This window comes from Epinephelus fuscoguttatus, linkage group LG18 (genome assembly GCF_011397635.1).
Source record: "Epinephelus fuscoguttatus linkage group LG18, E.fuscoguttatus.final_Chr_v1".
In the NCBI taxonomy this organism is placed as follows: Eukaryota; Metazoa; Chordata; class Actinopteri; order Perciformes; family Serranidae; genus Epinephelus; species Epinephelus fuscoguttatus.
This window is the reverse complement of record NC_064769.1, coordinates 3,536,146-3,562,294: the sequence shown is the minus strand read 5'-3', so window position 1 is coordinate 3,562,294 and position 26,149 is coordinate 3,536,146. Positions and strand designations below refer to the sequence as shown.

The window sequence follows — 26,149 nt, the reverse complement described above, 5'->3', positions numbered from 1 at the left end:
TTTCATCTATTATGCTGATCTACTTCAAGTGCTACAGTTACAGTGTCATGAACCGGCTCAGGGTTCAGACAAAAGAAGGGAGAATACACAAAAGGATGGAGGTTAAAAATGAACCAATTTATTGTATAATGTTATTTACAAAACAAATGAATGAGATGTGAACAATCAGTAGCATCAGTGGTGTTTGCAAGTGCCAGGGTGAGTGAAAAATGGTGTGTGGAGATGTTGTATGCTAAAAGAAAAGACAAAACAAATTGGTCAAACCAAAGGAGCATGTGGGAGCTGGGAGAGCTTCAAAAGAGTGAAGCAAACTGAACTGCCCAGCTCTGTAGGCTTGCAGCTCATCGGCCCATGGGCCTCATTTATAAAACTGTGCTGAGAATCTGCACAGAATGTTTGCATACGTACAAATGAGGAAATATATGTATGCCAAAAAATATTCTGATTTATAAAACCTGCCAGTATGCAGAGTTCTTTTATAAATCCAGGATCAACTTGGAATTGTCTGCACGTGGACCAGCCTCATATCCTGCCATCTACACACCTGTATTCAATGATAAATGGTCAGTGAAAAGCACATCATTAATGCTGATGCATAGACATGAGTCGGCTGATCTGTGGCTCTTTACAGTAAATTATGGCAAAACCACAACACACGCATATTTCTGATGTAGAAATCCAGGCCCTTTTTGAGCCGGAGGTTAGAAAGCAGATAGCCTATTGTTTGGTGGGCAGTGGGGTCACAAACAGTTCATCAAACAGGACATTACCTGACTTTTTTTTGTTTGTTTGTTCTTTTGTAGAGTCAGATCTAAAGGAAAAGAATTGCACCCTTACGTCTTTGCCAGTTTACACAAACCATATATGCAGGTCATGAAGATGTGCAGGGCAAGACGCAGAGTACTGCAGTGTCTCCAGTGTGCTCTGTGCGCCTGACAGCACATTTTATATACAAAAATGATCTGAAAACTGATATGGTACTTGGTGGGCTATGCACACTATTAGAAGAGATAATTAAAAACTGCTGACACAGTGTACTGCAATTATGTAACGCTGTTTGACGTTATCTTGGATTTCTACGACCAACAACATTAATTTCATTAGCCTGGTTAACGTGGTTGACGTGAAAATGACTCAGTATATTCATGCTTATTATCGGCTAAAGGAAAGCCAAACTTTCCTGAATGCTCTCACCTGCCACAGCCTGACATCATTCAACTGCGCACAGTGCTCTCCACAGCTAACCAGTGTCAGCAGCATACAGTTCGGGCTTTGTGTGCACGCAGTGCTTAAAAACAAGGGCCCCTGCTGAGCCAGCTTCCTAACAATCTGCACTACCAGTCCACTACCTGCAAGGGGAGGAGAAAGCACAAGCAGGTCAGGAAGAGTAGAGACACAGGAGGGGTCATCATAAGAGACAGTAGGCGATAGAGACAGAGGTTGTTTTGTTTTTGCTGTTCTTTATTTTGGGGCAAGTTGTCCGTCTCCACACTGTAACAGATGAGTTTTCAGACTGTGATGGAAGATGGAGCTAGGCCCCCCTTGTAACGAGAGAGTGCTGTTGCAAGCCGATTTGCTGTAGTAGAGCTTGTCAGCTGGGGTGTATAGTCTGACCATGTCCTAGATGTAGGATGGGTCTGAGCCATTCACAGCATGAAAGGCAAGTACCAGGGTCTTGAATCAGATTTGAGCAGTCACCAGGAGCCTGTGCAGGGTGCAGATGAGCAGGGTAGTGGAAGAACTTGGGTAGATTGAAGACCAGCCAGACTGCTGCATTCTGGATGAGTTGCAGAGTTAAGATGGCACATGCAGAAACACTATCCAAGAGGGAGTTGCAGTAGTCTAGGTGTGAGATGACAAGAGCCTGGACCAGAACCTGCTCTGCATCCTGGGTGAGGCTATAGGCTGTACCCTACCACTATATACTGAATATCTGACAGATACTTGACAAATTGATCAAATTGAAGTCTAATGAGGCCGGCTGGAAACTAATCAAGCGAGTGGCACCAGCTATATTGGCACCTCTGCTTGCTTCATTGTTGCTTCATTTTAGACGAGATTATGGCTGCATTACAGCATATCGTTGCGCCCAATCAACTGAACCAAAGGCGTCGCCGTCCGCATAGCCATTTGGTTCATGTTAATCATTTTATAAGGACAAACTTCAGTCAGCTTGATGTCCTCTCAGACAGTGCCATCCTGTCCAAATACCGGCTGCCACGTGAGGAGATCCTGAAACTGCTTGCACTTGTGTCCCCGCTAGTGTTGTCACGATACCAAAATCTTTGTTTCGGTACCCATGCCAATATGGATTTCGATACTTTTCAGTACTTTTCCCAAGGAAAAGTCCTTTTGGCTACAAACCTTTAGAACAATAAATAGTAGGGGTGTAACGGTATCAAAAAATCATGGTTCGGTAAGTACCTCGGTACAGACGTCACGGTTTGGTTGCTCAAAAGTTTCACCAAGTTGGTGTTGTCTCGTGTTGTCTCCCTTTGCGAGGCAGACTTTCTCTTGTCTTTTTTCACGTACACCAGCTGCGAATGTTGATACAGGTGTTGTCATACACACCACTTGTGCAATCTGTGCTCCAATAGGAACAAGAAAGGCGTTTGTGTGCATAAATGAGTAAAATAAATTAACGAAATTAATGAATTGAATCAATTTCAAAGTACCGGTATTTACCAAATGCAGTATAGTACCATTTGGAATACTCAAGTACCGCGGTACTATTTTAGTACCGGTATACCGTGCAACACTAATTTCCGCACATTTCCAGAGCTAACAAGTGCAACTTCGCCCTCAGCCCAGAGGTACAGCTTCTGGCGGCTTTACGTTTTTATGCACACACACAGTTAATACTCATATGAAAGGCTGGTACTTGATTAAAGCTATTTCTGTTCAAAGAAGTAACAATTATTCAGGTTAATAGAGACAGTGCCAGCAGAAATGTCCCATTGAAAACATACCTATGTATAAATTGACAAGTACAGAAACAAAAGCAGGTATATGATACATGGACATTGTCACTTTCTGTGGAGTTGAATGCTGACTGTAATAAGATAGTGGTGTGTAAGGTACATAAAGGAGTGTGTCTTTTCTTTTCTGTCTAAAGCTGAACAACATACATTCCTGTATTTAGTTATGTTATACACACACACACACACACACACACACACACACACACACACACACAGAGCAATGAAACGTGGAGATGCTGCTGCTACAAGTGTCTTTTGTGTGACAACAACAGATTTGCAGTCTATACATTGACAGAACTAATGTTGGAAAACTTGTATGTAAGACACAAACTGGCATTGATCTGCAGTGATGGAAAAAGGGAGACAAACACGTATGCCAAAACGCTCGTCTGGACGAAAATTTTGTTTTAAAGGGCTGCTTTTAAAAATGCCTGTGTATGTGTGGACTAGGCTTCAAATAGATGAGCAGATGTTCTGTAAAAGGCATAGCCTCATTTATGGTATAATATTTGATGGAGGTAAAATTATTAAGCAAATACTTTTCATATTACAACGTCATTTATTTACCTTTATATGAGGTCAATTGATGCGTGCAGCATCAATTAATACACTTTCAGCACCGTGGTGAAGGACAGCTCCAACTTACGATTTAGCTTAGCAGCCCTCCTTACGAGCAACCGCTAAGGGACGGTTTGGGAAACACTCGTAGGAAAAAAAGTTCATAGAGATCTTCATAGAGATCTTCATAGAGATCTTCATAGAGCGCTAAGGCACATTGAAACTGGGAAACGGGGCCCAGACTGTTTTTCTGTTATTTGAAACAAAAAAAGAGCAGTCTCACAGAGAATAATCACAATCTCTGCAGCTTTTTTTTTTTTTTTTTCTTCAGTCAGATGCTTGGTTTGGTTTTCCAGCTCTCATCAACCTGGCTTCCAGCAGCAGCAGGAATCTTTTTTTCTTTTCTTTTTTCTGTGAAAATTCTTTGATAAACCTGCTGTATACTACCTGCTCATCAGCTGCTAGTTTATAGGTAGGTTAATATGAAATGAGATGGAAAAAAAAGTTTCTGTTGCGACAGCAAAGAAGAGAGGAAAAGTAGTACATGCCAGATGAGGTCTCTATGAACGAAATGTTGCATCTATAATCATGGGAGATTCTAAACAGTGTATGGATTATTTTCTGTTAAAAGACCATGTATAACTTTTTCCCACTTTTTGTCACAAAGTCTGTAAATATTATTCTGAGCTACAGTGGTTGGACAAGAGTGTGAAAGTATCAGCTCTTGTCAGGAATCCTGTCTGGATGCAAAAAAAAACCAAAAAACACTTTATTGATTTTTTTTTTATCCTGTTTTTTGCAGGTTATCCTGGAGAACCTTCTTACAAACTGTAAAATTTTGCTAAATTGCATGTTTGTGTGAATTTATTTAGTATATCAAATTTGTTTGTTTCCACCTCAAACAGTACTCTTAAATCTGGGCAGGGTTGTTGTCACTCACTGCTCCATCCAGCCCTCGCTGTGTTTTCTGTATTTTCACCAGTGACAAAGAGGGAAGTCTGCACCTCATTTTTTTGTCCACAGAAAGGGGTTGCACGCCAACATTTTCAGAACAAAATAGAACAGGCTGCAGAGTCTCTCTTCATGGATATTTAAAAATAGCAAGTGTTCCTTCTCAGGACCCCTTCCCAGGGGTTTAGTGTTGCTGTAGCCCACAGGAACAATGCTCTGCAACGCTTTATTTTTTCTCCAAGTGAGGATTAGAATATATGCAGTTCACATAGTCCAGTCAAAATTAATATATATTTGAAGATCCATATTAATGTTATAATGTAATATAAAATGATATAATAATAAGACTATAATACCAATGCTATCATTATGTCCACTATGGTATACCATTATATAATGTAATACAACACAACATAACAACCTTAATATGATATGCTGTAAGGTCAATCAATCAATCAATCAATCAATCAATCAATCAATTTTATTTATAAAGCCCAATATCACAAATCACAATTTGCCTCACAGGGCTTTACAGCATACAGCATCCCTCTGTCCTTTGGACCCTCACAGCGGATAAGGAAAAACTCCCAAAAAAAACCCTTTCACGGGGAAAAAAAACGGTAGAAACCTCAGGAAGAGCAACTTCAAGTTGCTTGATTTTTTTTTTTTTTTATTCCAGTTCAGCTTCCTATTGTTGTTTTATCCTTTTTTGTAGGTGGAGAATTAAATTATAATACCTCTTAAAACTGCTTTACCTGTTTCCCAGAGAACAGACAGAGATGACTCTGGGGAATCATTTATTTAAAGGAAGGATGCCCACTCTCTTTTAATAAGACTATCAAATTCTGGGTCATTGAGGAGGGATTTGTTAAAGCGCCACCTGGTGGTAGGTTTATGCGGATAAATTGTATTCCATGTGAATGTTACCGGGGCATGGTTACTGATTATCAGTGGCGTCGCCTGGCCTGGGCATCTGGGGCTTTAGCCCCGAACGTTTTTTCTTAAGCCCCGGATAATTCAATTTCAGAAGAAATAATGATAACTGTACATTAACGAGCCACTAAAGAAGTTGTAGTTTTCCATTTTCAGTGAATGCAACACAGGATGACGTCGAGACTGGTTAATCAGAGAGAGGGGTTTCGTGAAGCATCCGTGTTTTATTGGCTGATAGCCTCGCGTCACCAGGCTCTTCCGGTATCTAAACCGTTGGCGCGCTGGAGGGAGACGTTTTAGCAACAACACGAAAGATCATGGATATAAGACGTTTTTTCAAAAACAAGGAGGCTGACTCGGCTGAGGCTCACGTCTCCAGGGAGCCGTTACCAGAAACAGGTAAATGAATAATTTAAATTCTGTTTATTCCTTCAAAATAATGTGAAACGTGTAGTGTCAGGGGGGCGTGCCGGCGGAGCTGCGGGACAGTCCTCCCCGGTGATAGACGCTCTTAGGCGGGCTGAAAATCCCTGAAGGCTCGGTACGGCTGGCGACTTTTCCCACACATAAATTCAGTGATATTTTTCTCACATAAGTTACCAAAGATACCGCACACAACTACGTAACTGTTGTTATGTCCTTCTAACGTTGCTGTGTGGGTTTAAGTGTTGGCCTTTTTCTTTTTATTGTGAAAGCTGAGCTTTCACAATTAAACTCCCGAGGACTTCCGAAGGGCTGCCGAGCGCTGCCGAGCACCTCTATCTCATTTTGCCTTAAACTGACTCATGTAATGTGTATTTTTTGGGGAAAATATGGCTCCTGATATAGTCTGTAGGCATCATCACTCAACTTTTTCACATGGTCTGGTGTTAACAAAAAAAAGCAAACTAAAAATTGCAAATCATGTAACCTCTAACATTTTTTAAAAATTGAGGGGGGATATGACTTGGCTTCAGTCAAAAATATTTACAAAATATTTATTTTTTTTGGCTTTAATTCCTGTGTTATCTATAAGTGCATCATCCTGTTTCTATCAATATAATATAATTTTATTTTGACACATTTTGAAGTACAGTACAGGCCAAAAGTTTGGACACACCTTCTCATTCAATGCATTTTCTTTATTTTCATGACTATTTACATTGTAGATTCTCACTGAAGGCATCAAAACTATGAGTTATGTACTTAACAAAAAAAGGTGAAATAACTGAAAACATGTTTTATATTCTAGTTTCTTCAAAATAGCCACCCTTTGCTCTGATTACTGCTTTGCACACTCTTGGCATTCTCTCCATGAGCTTCAAGAGGTAGTCACCTGAAATGGTTTCCACTTCACAGGTGTGCCTTATCAGAGTTAATTAGTGGAATTTCTTGCTTTATCAATGGGGTTGGGACCATCAGTTGTGTTGTGCAGAAGTCAGGTTAATACACAGCCGACAGCCCTATTGGACAACTGTTAAAATTCATATTATGGCAAGAACCAATCAGCTAACTAAAGAAAAACCAGTGGCCATCATTACTTTAAGAAATGAAGGTCAGTCAGTCTGGAAAATTGCAAAAACTTTAAATGTGTCCCCAAGTGGAGTCGCAAAAACCATCAAGCGCTACAACGAAACTGGCACACATGAGGACCGACCCAGGAAAGGAAGACCAAGAGTCACCTCTGCTTCTGAGGATAAGTTCATCCGAGTCACCAGCCTCAGAAATCGCAAGTTAACAGCAGCTCAGATCAGAGACCAGATGAATGCCACACAGAGTTCTAGCAGCAGACCCATCTCTAGAACAACTGTTAAGAGGAGACTGCGCGAATCAGGCCTTCATGGTCAAATAGCTGCTAGGAAACCACTGCTAAGGAGAGGCAACAAGCAGAAGAGATTTGTTTGGGCCAAGAAACACAAGGACATTAGACCAGTGGAAATCTGTACTTTGGTCTGATGAGTCCAAATTTGAGATCTTTGGTTCCAACCGCCGTGTCTTTGTGAGACGCAGAAAAGGTGAACGGATGGATTCCACATGCCTGGTTCCCACTGTGAAGCATGGAGGAGGAGGTGTGATGGTGTGGGGGTGTTTTGCTGGTGACACTGTTGGGGATTTATTCAAAATTGAAGACACACTGAACCAGCATGGCTACCACAGCATCCTGCAGCGACATGCCATCCCATCCCATCCGGTTTGCGTTTAGTTGGACGATCATTTATTTTTCAACAGGACAATGACCCCAAACACACCTCCAGGCTGTGTAAGGGCTATTTGACCAAGAAGGAGAGTGATGGAGTGCTGCGGCAGATGACCTGGCCTCCACAGTCACCGGACCTGAACCCAATGGAGATGGTTTGGGGTGAGCTGGACCGCAGAGTGAAGGCAAAGGGGCCAACAAGTGCTAAACACCTCTGGGAACTCCTTCAAGACTGTTGGAAAACCATTTCAGGTGACTACCTCTTGAAGCTCATGGAGAGAATGCCAAGAGTGTGCAAAGCAGTAATCAGAGCAAAGGGTGGCTATTTTGAAGAAACTAGAATATACAACATGTTTTCAGTTATTTCACCTTTTTTTGTTAAGTACATAACTCCACATGTGTTCATTCATAGTTTTGATGCCTTCAGTGAGAATCTACAATGTAAATAGTCATGAAAATAAAGAAAATGCATTGAATGAGAAGGTGTGTCCAAACTTTTGGCCTGTACTGTACATGTTGGCAGTATTTGGCTGTAGACAAGACGCAATAAGGCTCAAGAAAGCATAGAGCTTTTTTCCCAGGTAGGATCCCCTAGACTTCCCTATAACGTTCTGGGCTCAGCCCCCAATGTTCTCAGTCCCAAGAAACACCCCTGTTGATTATTATGGGGTGGATCATTGAATCTGAGATATCTGACATAATTGAATTGCTGGTGAGGAAGAAGTCAGTACGTGAAAATGATTTATGAACTGGTGAAAAAAATTAATATTGTTTTTGCGATAGAGTTCTCAGTTTCAACCCGAGCCCGAGCCGAATAAGCCCGACGGGTCGGGTTGGTTTGGGCTAATTCAGTTAATTGGGGCGGGCTTAGTCGGGTTTGGGCAGCGGACAGAGATTTAAAAAAAAAAGGAAAAAAAAGTGTGTCTGTCAGAGAAGCGCACTGCGTGAGGGTGTGACAGCAGCACTAACACACAATGCTGCTGTCCATGGTTCTCACTTCTGAGCAGCCTGTGAGGAAGAAAATATGCATGTCTGTTAAAATTATTCCAAATCCATTCATTATTCAATGTTATGTTGTTGATGTTCGAGTTGAAGTTGAAGTATCGTCTGCTGTGTGTGTGTGTGTGTGTGTGTGTGTGTGTGTGTGTAAGGGGGATGATAATAGGGCTATAATAATTAAGCAAGAAGAATATGCGAATTACAACAATAAAGAATGCTGAATTCCGTTCTGACGAAAAAAATAATAATACTAAAACAAGATAGGCTGCTGTGAAGTGTGAGCGAAGTTCAGTCAGTCAGTCAGCGTTCAGATGCGGGAAAAGTGTTGAGAGCGGCTGCGGCTCATTAAATGCAGCGGTGCAGCACTACATGATGCACAATGGTTGCTCTCCCCCACGCTGACGTTGAAGCCTGTCTGTCTGGTAATATTATTTTGGGACATGAATGATTGGTTGACTTTAAGTGATTAAAGATACTGTATTTGAGCCAGAGAAGCCAGACTGCTGAGGCGCACAGGGGGAGCATCGTTTTTTCTCCCCTTCCATTTAAAAAAAAAAAAAAAAAAAAAAAAAAAACTCGGGTTCAGTCGGGCTCGTACCCAGTGATGTATGTGATGTTGTCAGGCCGGGCCGGGTCCCTCGGTTCATTTCAGTTTCGGGTTAAATTTTTGGGCCCGTTGAGAACTCTATCTTGCAGTAGGGTGTTGCATACGCCAACTATCTCCAAGACCAATATCGCTCATGAACTGTTATATTGTTTCTGTAGACTGCCAGGTGCATTTCTTTGAGGTGTTACTTCTATCCAGTGATGGGTTGATGACTTTGTTATGATTGGGCCATTACAGTTAGTGGAGATGGAAGAAAAGAAGTTATTGAAAAAAGATGGGTCATCAGTGTTTGGGCCATAAACATTGCCAATTGTAACCGGGCTATTGTTGATTGAGATGTTAAAGATGATGAAACGTCCTTCTTGATCTGTAATGGTGGAGTTGTGAATAAATGAGACTTTAATGCTTATTAAAATAGCAACCCCTCTTTGTTTTTTATTGTAATTGGCTGAAAACAATACTCTGCTTGTAATTTTGTTATGTGATTAAATATTTGTATCTTTTAGATATATAGCAGAACCATCTGGGCCATCAGCAGTTGACCATCCACCTTGTCTTTGTTTTTTTCTTCCATGTTTTAGGTCCAAATCCCGCCGCCTCACCAGCACTGATGCATTTCCAGGAGACTTGGCAAAACACAAGCAGCAGAAGGCTCTGGGCCAGCTGACCCAGTATGACATCAACCAGGTTAGAAAAGACAGGACTGGGCCCCGATCACACAGAAAGTGTCTGTGTCTGAAGGTTGCTACTCATAAAGAAACGCAATCAATCTACCTTTTATTTATCATTAATTTTTTATTTTATTTATTTTACAGTAATTAGTATCTAGTGGCTAAAATGGATAGGCAGAGGGTACTTAAGCTCTGGTTGAGGGTAAGGGCTTGTTAGCAAATAGTTTGTTGGGCACAGGGAAACAGATCTGTGTGCGTACATGAGACCCTAAAAAAAAGGGGTGGATGACGGGGAGTACCACCAGTTGGTCCAGGAGCTTCGCCTTCATGATTGCCATTTCTAGGCATATCTTAGGATCACATGGGGGTAGTTTGACAACCTGCTGCCTATCTTCGGGCCTAGCATAGCAAAAGTGAATACTTACTACAGGGAGTCCATTGGTCCTGCTGAGTGACTGAGCACAACTAATTTCTCCTCCGTAAACACTGACATCCGCTTTGATGTGAGGGGGAGGCAGTAATTGCGTAATTTTGGGAGCCTACACAACTTGTATAGTGAGTGTACAGATGCCTGGCTCTGTATGTCAGACATTTCCAGTACTCCAGGGGGGCTCTGTACTCACCATTGGGCCCTAAGCAGCCACTTAGTTTGATTATGCATCAGGTTGGCTGTTCCTGGCGCACTAGTTTACTAGCCCGTTGGTGCTCAGATCTGCTATCGTTCATATGGCATTAGAAGCACAGCTACACTGGGCTTCCTAATTTAAACATTTCCTCATATGTTTCATAAAATAATTTATGTCTGTGTTGTCCTTTATTCTTATTTTGAATGTCTGACAGCCCACCACTAACATTTTAGTCCTGTCTCGTCTCATCAACGAAAACAAACCATACGTACTGTCATAGTTTTTCTTATGAAAGATCAATTTTTAGCTCGTCAACACCTCGTCTTTGTCATGGAAAAAAAAAATTGTTGAGAACACTTTTTGTCATAGAATTCATTAATGATATAAACACTGATGGAGGGAGTAGAGCTGCTGCTTTATCCCATCAAGCAGTCTCTTCAGATCGACCCTTTACTTCTTAAGTACCAACCTCTGAACATCTGAGTTGATGAGGGCCACTTTAACACACTGTTCATTTTGGTCTTTGTGAGATGACGGATGGGAACTTGTGATGACATCTGACAACTAAGTGACAGTAACTTACTGACATAGCCCCTGTAATAGGACATAGAATCTATGAGTGGCTTGAGACAGGGTTGCCTCGTCAGAGTGACTTCATCCCATTCTCTGTAGAACCCAAATGTGAAAGGCGGGAAGAAATGTCAGGATTCGTCTTATGTGAAGAAAGGAGCCAATGACAATGGAGCCAACAACCAACAGGTGAAAACCACATTAGTAAGTGCTGTATTTGTTTCATATTGCTGTTTTCAGTATAGAGGTCACATGTGATTCTGACCTTTTAGAAAAAGAGACAAGCACAAACCTCAACACCAGTCATTAGTCAGAAATGCCACTGACTTTTCTGACCATCTCACAGAGTATTATTATGGTGGATCTTGGACCAGTTTTAAAGCCACCGTCGCCGTTATTTAAGTACAACCCCAATTCCACAAACAATTGGGAAGCTGTCATTACAAACAGAACACAATGATTTTTAAACCATTTTTGACCTATATTCAGTTGAGTACTGTACAAAGACAATATATTTAATGTTAAAACTGATAAATTTTATTGTTTTTTGTAAATATACACTCAGTAGGTGCTTGGGAACTGAGGACACTAATTTTTGCTTGATATATGACTTAAGTTGCTCAGCAGTCAGGGGTCTCTGTTGCTGCATTTTACGCTTTGTAATGTGCCACACATGTTCAATAAGAGACAGGTCTGGACTGTAGGCATGTCACTTTAGAACCTGCACTCTTTTACTATAAAGCCACGCTGTTGGAACACATGCAGAATGTGTCTAATTGTCTTACTGGAAGAAGCAGGGACATCCCTGAGAAAGATGGAATCTTGATGGCAGCATATGTTGTTCCAAAACCTGCATGTACCTTTCAGCATTCATGATGCCTTCACAGACGCGTACCCATTATGGGCACGCACAAACACACCTTCATACTGTCACAGATGCTGGCTTTATACTTTAACCTTTAAACAATCTGGATGGTCCTTTTTCTCTTTAGCCCGGAGGACACGACGTCCATGATTTCCAAAAACAATCTAAAATGTGGACTCATCAGACCACAGCACACTTTTCCACTTTGTTTTAGTCCATTTCAGATGAGCCCAGGCCCAGAGAAGTCAGTGGTGTTTTTGGATGTTGTTGATATATGACTTTCACTTTGCATGGTAGAGTCTTAACTTGCATTTTAGATGCAATGGTGAACTGTGTTTACTGACAATTGTTTCCAAAGTGTTCCTGAGCCCATGTAGTAATGTCCTTTATACAGTTGTGTTGGTTTTTGATGCAGCGCAGCCTGAGGTGTCAAAGGTCACAGTCAGTCAGTATTGGCCTTCAGCCTCGTCGCTTTATTTGCAGAGATTTCTACAGATTCTCTGAATCTTAGATGATATTACGGATTGAAATCCCTAAATTCTTTGCAATTGTGCTTTGAGAATCGTTCTCAAACTGTTGGACTATTTGCCCACAGTTTTTTACAAAGGACCATCCTTGCTTGTGAATACCTGAGGCTTTTGAGGATGCCTCTTTCAACCCAGTCATGATACCATCACCTGTTACCAATGAACCTGTTTACCTGTGGGAAGCTCCAGGTGTATTTTGAGCATTCCACAACTTTTAGGAAACGTGTTGCATGCATCAAATTCAAAATGAGTGTTATTTACAAAAAAAACAAAGTTTGTAAATTTCTATCTGTTAAATATGTTGTCTTTGTACTTAAGTCAATTGGATAAAGGTAAAAACGATTTGCAAATCATTGCATCATATTTTATTTATGTTGTACACAGCATCCCAACTTTTTTGGAACTGGGTTTGTACCTTGTCAGAAAGTACGACAGCAGAACATGCCCTCCTTTTATTATTTTCAAAGTACCTTTATGTGTTTCATTTAAGTGTGCCCTTTTTTTGTGAGCCCTCTATGTTCATTGTTAGGTGTTTGTTTTTATATGATATGTATGTGGGGGAATTTGATAAACATATTTGTCAGAAAGAAAGTTTTAAAGCCACTGTTTATTGGAATTTGAAAATAATGGACACTGACATGATAATGCTTTTAAGTGATGGTTTAATTACAAGCAATGCATTTCTGTACTATTTCTACAGAAGGAAAATAAAAGACTCCAACCCAGAAGACTGCAAGACAGTTTTGAGAGAGGTTTGTACAGTTATCATGTCTCACTTTAACACCGCACCCATTTTGTTAAGCTAATTGAGCCAAATGAAATAATTTTGTTGCTGTACTTTATCTGTTAATGTGAAAGCGCTGTGTTTCTGGGTCCTGAGTTGGCAGACACCTTTACAGAACAACAACACTGACCCCTTTTCAAACATGAGACTGGCATGTCAGGTCACCAGAGCATTCACAGAGTGAAATACCAGGGGTCACATAGAAGAGAAAATAAAAAAAATATAGTAGAAATAAAATGGTAAACTGAAGGCACAATTCAGACAAATCTAAGAGGACATTGTGAAGCAAGTGTAACACATAATTTTTAAAGGTCAGTAATTTCCTAGTAATTTCAATTAGGGATACCCCAATCAAGTTTTTTGATCAGTGGGGGCCTTTCAGGACCTGGTGGCCAACATGCCTTCACTTCCTCTCACTGTACAAAAATGAAGCCAACATATCGCGGATATGGCCACTGCCATCTTGAACTGGTGGTGTCATTTGTAGCCAGAGTCTACACTAGTGATATCATGAGAACCGATACTCGCGATAGCTTTTGATTCCATGATGAAAAAACCCGGTGATACTCATTTTTTGAAAAACTGGAAGAACCGATACCAGCATTAGAATCGGTGCTATGACTCTTCCGGAACTGATGGGGGCAGTATACGCCATATAGCGTTACAGTCCATGCCTACATTCAGAGCGAGGGGATGACGAGGAAGAGGAGAGAGCGGCTGTCTGCTAAAGCCCACATTCAGAAATAGTCACAGCCGCACTTTAGACCAGAAAATAGATCTGCTAGCAATATATGCAGTTTTAAACACCACTTTGTCTATTTATTAATTGTTTTTATACAACAGTTCGTTCCGACCGAGTAATTTGATTGGACAAGAGGCATTCCATGAGTGCTGATATAGAGGACAACATCACTGGGACATGTAACAGTAAAATCACTCCGCTCACAGGTGTTGTAAATATAAATATAACTGTTAATTAACCAACTGTCACACTCGCTACATTGGCGTACTTGAAACAGTCAAGTCCTGATCTATTAGTTAGTGGAGCCACATAAATAAACAAAGAAATCATAATCTGTTGTCATTTATTTATTGCAGCCAACTATAGCTAAGTGACGTTTGTAGAGCTGTTGTAGGCTATAAAAGCAAAGCAAAGCTTTGATATCGTTTGAACTGAATTATCAATGATCATCTGATGAGGTACTGATGAGGATGAGGGAGAGTGGAAGCTGAATCTGGCCGTGCCAACATCCAGTTTGCCAACGTTTCATCAGCCGAACTGGACGAAGTTATGCAGTTGCAGATCAATGTAAATACAAAGTAGCTTGTGAGTTCCTGGTTTGTGTGCTGCATTGCCTGGCAACAGACTGGGGAACTGTTGTTTTTCCCCTGAGCTACATAACATACTTAAATAATTTATTTCATCACCTTTTGTTAACATTTTGTTACTCAGCATTGCTGTTTAAGCTGTTGTTGAACTGTTGTATAAAAGCTGTAATTGTCTTCGGCACTCGAATGGCCGAATCACAGCCATGACGATATACAGTACAACATCACTACCTCTCGTGTGATATTGCTTAAATATGTTCCATGTTATTTTGTTTAATTTCAACAACACAGAGAACAGCTCGAGCAAGCTGCGTGTGAGCTAACGATCAGGGATTTCACTCAGCAGTACGTGACTGCGCATGCGTATGGAGCTTTATCCCTATCTTTATTCAAGAGAGTGGTCTATCAGTTTGAAAGCGTTATTTATTGATTTCACGTTCAAAAACCCTACCCTCACACTCAAAGAGCCTCTGCTTGCGCTTGGATCTACTCTGTTTCTGCTCAAACTGTGTGCTCGCACTCAGATAACATGTTGCTTGCACTCAGATACCATGCACTTGTTTTTTTTTTGTGTACCAACCCTGTCAAAATCCCCCAACCAGTAGAATACCAGATTTACTGTTGACCAATGAAATGATCCCTGCCTCCTTGCGGGTGTGCTCGCTTTAGTTTTAGAGCGTCCCGTCCGGGCGGGTACTCTTTAACTGGGTTCATCCACTCCGTCCCTCTTCCCCTGTCCGGGAGTTATTTTTCACCGGCTCACTATACATTATCCCTTACACACACACACACACACACACATACATATATATATATATATATATATATATATATATACAAAACCCAAAACCAGTGAAGTTGGCACGTTATGTAAATCGTAGATAAAAACAGAATACAATGATTTGCAAATCCTTTTCAACTTATATTATATAAAACTTATATTTGAATACACTGCAAAGACAAGATGTTTAATGTTCAAACTGAGAAACTTTATTTTTTTTTTTTGCAAATAATCATTAACTTAGAATTTAAAGGCAGCAACACATTGCAAAAAAGTTGGCACAGGGGCCTTTTTACCACTGTGTTACATCGCCTTTCCTTTTAACGACACTCAGTAAACGTTTGGGAACTGAGGAGACCAATTTTTGAAGCTTTTCAGGTGGAACTCTTTCCCATTCTTGCTTGATGTACAGCTTAAGTTGTTCAACAGTCCGGGGTCTCCGTTGTCGTATTTTACGCTTCATAATGCGCCACACATTTTCAATGGGAGACAGGTCTGGACTACAGGCAGGCCAGTCTAGTACCCACACTCTTTTACTATGGAGCCATGCTGTTGTAACACGTGCAGAATGTGGCTTGGCATTGTCTTGCTGAAATAAGCAGGGGCGTCCATGAAAAAGACGTTGCTTGGATGGCAACATATGTTGCTCCAAAACCTGTATGTACCTTTCAGCATTAATGGTGCCTTCACATATGTGTAAGTTGCCCATGCCTTTGGCACTAATACACCCCCATACCATCACAGATGCTGGCTTTTGAACTTTGTGCCTATAACAGTCCGGATGGTTCTTTTCCTCTTTGGTCCGGAGGACACGACGTCCACAGTTTCCAAAAACAATTTGAAATGTGGACTCGTCAGACCACAGAACACTTTTCCACTTTGCATCAGTCATCATCTTAGATGAGGTCGGGCCCAGCGAAGCCGGCGGCGTTTCTGGGTGCTGTTGATAAATGGCTTTCGCTTTGCATTGTAGAGTTTTAACTTGCACTTGCAGATGTAGCGACGAACTGTAGTTACTGACAGTGGTTTTCTGAAGTGTTCCTGAGCCCATGTGGTGATGTCCTTTACACACTGATGTCGGTTTTGATGCAGTACCGCCTGAGGATCAAGGTCACGGGCATTCAATGTTGGTTTTCGCCTTGTCGCCACGTGCAGTGATTTCTCCAGATTCTCTGAACCTTTGACGATATTACGGACCGTAGATGATGAAATCCCTAAATTTCTTGCAATAGCTCGTTGAGGAATGTTGTTCTTAAACTGTTCGACAATCAGCTCATGCATTTGTTCACTAAGTGGTGACCCTCGCCCCATCCTTGTTTGTGAATGACTGAGCATTTCAGGGAAGCTGCTTTTATACCCAATCATGGCACCCACCTGTTCCCAATTAGCCCGTTCACCTGTGGGATGTTCCAAATAAGTGTTTGATGAGCATTCCTCAACTTTCTCAGTCTTTTTTGCCACTTGTGCCAGCTTTTTTGAAACATGTTGCAGGCATCAAATTCCAAATGAGCTAATATTTGCAAAAAATTACAAAGTTTACCTGTTCGAACATTAAGTAACTTGTCTTTGCAGTGTATTCAATTGAATATAGGTTGAAAAGGATTTGCAAATCATTGTATTCTGTTTTTATTTACGGTTTACACAACGTGCCAACTTCACTGGTTTTGGGTTTTGTATGTGTGTATGTATATATATATATATATATATATATATATATATATATATATATATATACAGTACAGGCCAAAAGTTTGGACACACCTTCTCATTCAATGCATTTTCTTTATTTTCATGACTATTTACATTGTAGATTCTCACTGAAGGCATCGAAACTATGAATGAACACATGTGGAGTTATGTACTTAACAAAAAAAGGTGAAATAACTGAAAACATGTTTTATATTCTAGTTTCTTCAAAACAGCCACCCTTTGCTCTGATTACTGCTTTGCACACTCTTGGCATTCTCTCCATGAGCTTCAAGAGGTAGTCACCTGAAATGGTTTCCACTTCACAGGTGTGCCTTATCAGGGTTAATTAGTGGAGTTTCTTGCTTTATCAATGGGGTTGGGACCATCAGTTGTGTTGTGCAGAAGTCAGGTTAATACACAGCCGACAGCCCTATTGGACAACTGTTAAAATTCATATTATGGCAAGAACCAATCAGCTAACTAAAGAAAAACAAGTGGCCAACATTACTTTAAGAAATGAAGGTCAGTCAGTCCGGAAAATTGCAAAAACTTTAAATGTGTCCCCAAGTGGAGTCGCAAAAACCATCAAGCGCTACAACGAAACTGGCACACATGAGGACCGACCCAGGAAAGGAAGACCAAGAGTCACCTCTGCTTCTGAGGATAAGTTCATCCGAGTCACCAGCCTCAGAAATCGCAAGTTAACAGCAGCTCAGATCAGAGACCAGATGAATGCCACACAGAGTTCTAGCAGCAGACCCATCTCTAGAACAACTGTTAAGAGGAGACTGCGCGAATCAGGCCTTCATGGTCAAATAGCTGCTAGGAAACCACTGCTAAGGAGAGGCAACAAGCAGAAGAGATTTGTTTGGGCCAAGAAACACAAGGAATGGACATTAGACCAGTGGAAATCTGTGCTTTGGTCTGATGAGTCCAAATTTGAGATCTTTGGTTCCAACCGCCGTGTCTTTGTGAGACGCAGAAAAGGTGAACGGATGGATTCCACATGCCTGGTTCCCACTGTGAAGCATGGAGGAGGAGGAGGTGTGATGGTGTGGGGGACGTTTTGCTGGTGACACTGTTGGGGATTTATTCAAAATTGAAGGCACACTGAACCAGCATGGCTACCACAGCATCCTGCAGCGACATGCCATCCCATCCGGTTTGCATTTAGTTGGACGATCATTTATTTTTCAACAGGACAATGACCCCAAACACACCTCCAGGCTGTGTAAGGGCTATTTGACCAAGAAGGAGAGTGATGGAGTGCATAGTTTTGATGCCTTCATTGAGAATCTACAATGTAAATAGTCATGAAAATAAAGAAAACGCATTGAATGAGAAGGTGTGTCCAAACTTTTGGCCTGTACTGTATATATATATATATATATATATATATATATATATATATATATATACACATATATATTAGGGGTGTAACAGTACACAAAAATCACGGTTCGGTACGTACCTCGGTACACAAGTCACACAAGGTTCAGTTTTTTTCGGTACAGTAATGAAAAAACTATTAAACAACAACTATTAACAACAACTATTAAATATCTTTTACTTATTGGTAACCTTATTAAAACATACCACCACAGCAGTTAACTCTTTTTACACAATTTTTGAAGGAAACAAATATATATAAAATCCTGCTTTTTCACATTGTTTGAATGAAAATAGAAATATAAAAGTGAAAAATAAAATCCTGCTCTTTTTTTAACACATTTTTTGAATGAAAAGTATAAATATACATTTCTGCTTTAACAGTTTTACTTAATTAAAATAAAAAGTATAGTGCAGCTGGTCAGCTTTAAAGCCTGCTCAGATTCCGTTTTACTAGGAACTTACTTAGCTTTCCCACTTTGTTAAAGTGCAGTAAACAAAACATGCTTATATCGAAAGTGCAGCTTAAACAATTGTACTCAACTCCAATGGCGTTGGTTATTTCTTTAGCGCGATGGTCAGGGAAATGCTCTTTCTTTTTAAACGACGATGATATCATAGTTTGCACCAGATTGCTTTTTCTAGTCGTGCCGGTTAACGTTCAAACTCGGGTGGTGGTCGCTTTAGATGCGTTAGCATGTTAAACGTGTTTCAAGTACATACCCGACCGCTGTTCTGCAGTGTCGGCACACTGCTTTTGTCTTGTCCACTTGTTTATTTTCATCTTCGTATTTTACCCTGAAACCAAAGTGTTCCCAAACGGAGGACTTAAGGTTTGCGGGTGGGTCTTCAGGTTCGTCAGGCTCACTTGCCATGTTGTCAAAATGCGAGAATGCACTGCACAAAGTGAAAGCGGAGATTTATGGTCGGACTCGGTCCGTCACTCAATTATGTCCGTCGGGGAACCAGATAGTTTAAATGGTTCAGCTTGCAAAAACATAATTAAAATATAACAGAATAAAATAATATCCTGTGCCCAATAATTCGGTACAGGGTCATGCCGAACCGAAAGTTGCATACCGAACGGTTCAACACAAATACATGTACCGTTACGGCCCTAATATATATTATACACACACACACACACACACGTGTGTAAATTAACAGTCCCTTTATTCCAAAAGTGGTAAAGAAAGCAAGGGAAGAACATTTAATAAAGCCCTAGAGGGTCGGAGTGAATGAACCCGGTTAAAGAGTACCTGCCTGGACGGGACGCCCTAAAACTAAAGTGAGCGCGTCCACAAGGAGGCAGGGATCATTTCATTGGTCAACAGTAAATCTGACGTTCTGCTGGTTGGGGGATTTTGACAGGGTTGTTACACAAATAAATCCAAGCGCAGGGCAGAAATCTAAGAGCAGAAATTCCGCGAGCGCACAGAAACAGTTTGAGCGCGAGGAGAAAAGCCGAAGCACGAGCAGGAAATCTGTGCGAGCAACATGGTATCTGAGTGCGAGCAACATGGTATCTGGGTGTGAGCACACAGTTTGAGCATAAACAGAGTAGATCCAAGCGCAAGCAGAGGCTATTTGAGTGCGAGGGCAGGGTTTTTGAATGTGAAATCAATAAATAATGCTCTCAAACTGATAGACCACTCTCTTGAATAAAAATAGGGATAAAGCTCCATACATGCGTGTCTACTTCCGAAACACAGCGCCTGGGGTGCGTTTGATTTATTGTACTGGGACGTTAGATTTTTCCATAACTAGACCACGGACGTCAAAAAACGCTATTTGCACTGGGACAGGGCAAACAATAAATAATATCAATCTGTTGATAGAAATGTTAATTCATAAGCAAGTATTTTAATCAAGTATTTCTTGTTTAAGTACATGAGATCTTAGGATTTTTTTTTTTTTTTTTACTGTGGTATCGACTTTGGTATCGAAAATTGTGTAATTTTACTGGTATCGGCATCGACTACTGAATTTTTGGTACTGTGACGTCGCTAGTCTACACAGTACTGATCAGGAAGCAAGGCTGCTTTATCAAGTTGCTCATACACCTTTTCAGCCTAATCCCATGTGTGCTACTGATCGCAAGAACATGGATTGAGTGCAGATCTCCACCAGGCAGCCCCTGGGCTTAATGCAGCCACTTTAATTCATGCCATAATTCAAGCTGTTCATGTCAAAAGCATCAGAGAAACTAATAAAAATACACTCATCTATTTTTGATGAAGCTGCAGTACGTTGCACAGACCAGCTAAATTTCTCCTGCTAATAGGCACTGTATGTGAACTATAGATGTAATTATGATACAAATCTTTGACCCATGTTGTTCATAATCGGACTTTGAACGGTATTAACTTTGTTGATACGCTACAGCACAACAAAACAGGGAATACCAAAATCCCAATTAAAATAGTCAAAAATGAAATAATTTAGTCAGGTTAAGTCTGAGATTTACGTCTGAATGCATTATATATGTTAGAAAACACTGGCTGAAAACGTGAGAAAACACAGGGAACTACATACAAGTGAATTGTGAAGTAAGGGGCTGAACACATGCTGCGTCTTTAACCACCTGGATAACTGGAGGTTGGGTGCTGGGTGCTATTCTTGTGCAATTTCTGTGCTAGCTTTGAAGAGTGTGGTGGCAGGTTGCGTCTGAGGTTGCTAAGCAACCTAAACCATCACTGTATCATAGTCTATTTACCTGAAATCCTGAGTGCAGAGCTGATCTTCTTCCAGGCGCTGTTTGTGTGTAGGCCTGTTGTCTGTGGGACAGATGTAAAGGTCTGGTAGCTCTGCACTAAAAATGATCAACTTCTTCTCCATATTTATCATAGACTGATATTTACAGATGAAGGGAAAGATATCTGTTGGTTGTGATTCGTTGGTCTTTATCACATGATGTGCAGTGTGCGATGTTTTTTTTCCAAAAGTTGAACTCCATTTATCCCGGGGCACAGGCATTGCGTCTTGAAAAATAGTTGCCCGGGAACGCCTGCACACCACGAAAGTGTCACTCTGGTGTTTGAGTGCGCCTGCCATGCATCTACATTAAAAACAATTAATTTGTTTGTGTATGGGCACATAGACTGTTTTTTCACTTTTCACTTTGATTCTGGCTCTGGTGGCTCAAACATATTGGCCTGCACAAGTCCAATAAAGCTGTTAAATGTAGCATCCATTGTAGTGCTACATTTAAAAGGGGCTGCAGCTTTCTTGTAAGTGGGTGTGGCTTCAGCCTTCAGCTGACATGACCCCATCTCAGAGCATAAAATATTGCCTATTTTTTCGTGATTTTGAAACGTAATTTCATGTATTTGGAGACTTTTCTAGTCATTAAAATTTGGTTGGGTACTTTATAACACGTTTTTCTGTAGTATCACAAACTCATTCCACAAATGTATTTCTGCTTTGCCTGGAATTTAACTACAGAGCCTACTTACTTATGGTAGAAGCACAAATATAGGAAGGAAAAGGAAAAACGACCAAATCAACAATGAGTAAGTCAACAAAATTGGGCAGGCATATTGCTCCGCTTCTGAAATGCTCCTGATGTAGTGTGATGCCGTGCAGAGAACAGAACAAAACTGGGTGGCAGGCGGACTGCTGGAGAGCTGCGCCCAGTGGAATTGTCCCTCTCAGCTCCCTTAGAGTCAAAATGGCAGCGGAAATAACAAAATTGGTGATTTATTTATCTCGTATTATGCCTAACTTCAATGGACCATAATAACAGGTAACAATAACAGGTATGGAATTAATCTGCAGATGCTGCAGTTCAAAAGAGACTAAACTTTTCAAACTTCTCAGTTTTTGAGCCATGGTGAAGACATGTCTTAAAGGAGAAGTCCGTATTTTGCACTTTGAGCCCCATTTCTGGGTTGTTCATGATGAAATAGAGTGGTTAAGACCACAATTGTGATGATTGCCCCTTTTCGGAGAATTTGGCTTTCCCCTGCCTGGCTTAACAGTGCAGTCTATGGCCATGTGTACACCTGTCCTAAAACCACCGTAAACATTCATTTTCAAAGCCATGAAACTCACCAAGTGGTCAGTGGTGTTCGTTGATGTTCTGACATAAAAATGGTAGAAAACTGTGGTTTCCATGATGATTTAGTTGACATTTTGTCTAATCAGGTGGGTTTTCTATAGGAAGCCTCGTTGTCCGTTGGTAGTAATCCGCCACCGGAAACAGAAAGGGGGTTGTTTACGACAAGGTTGTAGTCATTGTAGTCTTTTAGCTCAGCAAAAGTTCTGGCTCGACAGTGCTGTGAGCGCTCCTGGAGGAGAACGAGAACGAATGAAAAAGTTTTGTAATAAGTAACAACTGCAAAATGGATTACTCGCTTGTAAACAACCTTCGCAATACGATGCCTTTGAACAAAACGCCAACCTTCTTCTTTTGCTTCTTTTCTGTGTCCCATTACATTGCAATTGTTTCCTGCCTGTTGGCGACACCCACGTAAAGGAGCACTATCGCCATCAAGTGGGCTGGAGTATATAACGCTTCAGTGTCAAACGAACGATCAAGCGGAAGTTTACACACGGGTGTTAGGCAGCTGAAAAAATAGGTCCACAATTGAGATGAATAGCGAAAACACAGATGGAAACCACAGTTTGCTACGATTTTTATGTCACCACAACAAACACCACTGACCACTCAGTGAGTTTCATGGCTTTGAAAACGAATGTTTACAGTGGTTTTAGGACAGATGTACACATGGCCATAGAGAGCAAAGTTAAGCCAGGCAGGGGAAAGCCAAATTCTCCAAAATGGAGCAATCATCACAATTTTGGTCTTAACCACTCTGTTTCATCATAAACAACCCAGAAATGGGGCTCAAAGTGCAAAATACCGGACTTCTCCTTTAAATTGCACATGTGCCAGAGGCTAAATGAGGAGCACCGGAGTGTGTCCAGAAAGGACACATTTAATTAAAGCTGAGACAACAGCAAACCAAATTAGGAATAAAAATCTTCTTTTCAACATAGTTTCAGACCTTTCTATGATTAGAGGCTAACAACCTCCACAGATTAAACATAAATGAGCTTTTCTTTTCACAGATGTGGCTCCATGCAGCTCCAGCGGTCACCAGACAGTCCACATCAAAGACTCTGAACACCTGCTGTCCTCCAAGACTTTCCTCAATTTCAAATTCGACAGAGACGCCATCATGAAATGTTTTGACTATTAACATGGCTGATGAAGCGTTGTGCCTCTCCTGTATCAGCATCAAACTACAGCCAAACTATGAGACTTTTTACCTTAAACTCCAGGCAAAGATGTTACTGAACATGCCTTTTTCTTCCTTGCCTTGCTTGTCATGAGCACACATTTACATTTACTTCACTGTTGTAGTTTCCCTTTGCATTCCCAACTTTTCAGACTTGTTAAAAGGGATTGTAACCAGAAGCACCATCTTCAAACTATCCATGACGGAATCATAACTTTTTCTTTGTTAATCTTTGAATACCTAAATTCATGATTCAGTTTACAGGATGCAGCACATAGATCAAAAGGAGAACACTGCTCAGGTTAAGCATCACACTTTTAAAGGCAAGAGAACAGAATTATGAGAACATAATTGATTTTAAGCACATAAAAGGTGACAGTAAAATGTAAAAAACTAACAAACAAAACAGCTGTCATATCTTAGTGAATTTGGCCAGTGAATCAATGTTGAATTTATCATGTTATATACTGATTTTTAGATGTAACAATTTAGGTATCAATGATTTCCTCCTTTCTTCCAGCTGAGTCCCAGAAATGTTTTGGATGCTGAAGCTAGGTATTAATAGTGTTATTGGCTTTATGTATTTATGCTGTAATTGTCTTTATTACCAATATTACGAAAGATTTTATCCAGGAATGTAGCCTACAGCGTAATGGAATATTAACCTGGGAAAGGAAGAACAAGTGGTCTTCACAACTTTGTCTTTGCAAGTTGAATGTCATTAAATACATGTTACCTTGTTGTATGGAATTTTGTGGCTGCCAATATTAAGATGAAACCATGAGATCAAATTGACATTTGGAAATCAATAATTACAGCCCATAAAATTACAAATTACAGTGAAAATTCCAGTGACACTCCACAGTACATTACTCAATAATAATAATAATAATAATAATGATAATGATAATGATGATGATTGAATGAATTCAATTGGCTGACTGTGCAACCTTAATGATATTCCAAACTTGTATTTGAATTTAAATTACACCCTTGATGTGAGCTTGTCCCTAGTGAAAATGAACATTTCTATAATGGCAGGGTTCTTGCACATTTCTTTTCCAAACACTGTCTAAGTCTATCATCACAAATTAGTTAATGACAATTACAATTCAAATGCAAAGAGTGTGGTTTGCATTTTTTATGTTTAGGTGCAACATTTTCTGCTAATTTGAAAATGATGATACAAAGTCAGATTCACATTCAGTTTCATTATTACTGTGGCAGTGTAGTGCTCACTGAAACAATGTAGTTTTCATTTTAAATTTCATTTTGGCAATAATTGTGCATTGTACACCATACATGTGAAAATTGGGTATTGGGTATTGATATTTTTATTTTGTCATACATCATGCACACACATGGAAAATGACATTGCAGTTTGATTAAATAGTTCAATTTTAATACTTTTAGCCACCGACTTTCCTACATTGTTGTTGTTATTTGCCTTTAAGTGACCCACATCCCACTTGTATGTTAGTCTGTGTGGTTTTCAGCAGTCTTGTAATTCCAAACTGTTGTGTTGTGCAGAGTGCAGGGTTTACAGGTTTAAACTCATGATGAGATTTTGTTGAGCAGAAGTTCTCAATCATATTCTTCATGACCCACGTGTTAGCTGCTATAGTATTTGGTTGGTATGAAAACTTGCAGACTCTTAAACTGTGGAGCATGATAGAGGACCATTGCATTAAACTACTGTGACCATGAGTTATTGTCAAAAACATTACAGATGACTCTCACAAAATGGCCATATTTAAGGATTTCCAGCCACTAGAGCTCAAAACATAAGCAAAGACAATTTGCATCATAGAAGTCTTAGAAGTTCAACCAACAGTCTGGCTATTTATATTTTCTCAAGGTAATATCACACATACATGTGAGATGAATAAATCTGGAAGTAAGAGCTCTTTTTCTGATTCTCACCAGGGGTTCTTTGTTATTAATTGTACAGATGGTGATCTCAAGTTGTCCTATGGCTTCAATGGTGTTTTGACTTCAAATGTGAATATTAATAAAAGTTCATTTTTTTTGCACTCCAGAACTCAAATGTTTTCAGACCTGCCAACCTGTATGCATTTTGCGAACCAGGCACACATTTTGACATCAAAGTACGCTGGTACAATTTGATGCTGCCCCCCCCCCCCCGGATAACAATGGCTAAATCGCAGGAATATAGGCTGGAAAACATTTGTTTTAGCACGTCTACACCTATTAGTAATGTCCGCCCCTGGCTATTCCCGACACCTAGAATAGATCTAAGCACAATGGAGTTAAAGAAAGAATGGGAAGAGAGTGGGATAGGACATCTAGCAAGTCAGTATATAAGGCATAAGTATTGTAGTTATTTAGATATATATACAGATGGGTCCAAAGATGAAAAGGATAGAGTAGGCATAGGAATATATATACCATCAATAAATATTAATATTGGAAATAGGACAGCTGATCAAATGTCAGTTTACACAGCAGA

At 40.3% G+C, this 26,149-nt stretch overlaps 1 protein-coding gene across 2 annotated transcripts in view; it reads left to right on the top strand.

Annotated features, from left to right (window-relative positions):
- Nucleotides 1-25,726, top strand: part of dcp2 (decapping mRNA 2) — a 53,766-nt gene extending 28,040 nt beyond the window's left edge. Inside the window, exons 8-11 of one of the 2 annotated variants that reach the window (XM_049604094.1) lie at nucleotides 9,787-9,892; nucleotides 11,175-11,261; nucleotides 13,165-13,216; nucleotides 23,510-25,726. In XM_049604094.1, the coding sequence (XP_049460051.1) occupies nucleotides 9,787-9,892; nucleotides 11,175-11,261; nucleotides 13,165-13,216; nucleotides 23,510-23,640 (376 nt within the window). In that variant the 3' untranslated portion in view covers nucleotides 23,641-25,726. Of the gene's footprint in view, nucleotides 1-9,786; nucleotides 9,893-11,174; nucleotides 11,277-13,164; nucleotides 13,217-23,509 lie in introns of both variants that reach the window. The other variant, XM_049604093.1, reaches the window with a different exon arrangement.
- Nucleotides 25,727-26,149: the final 423 nt, after the last annotated feature.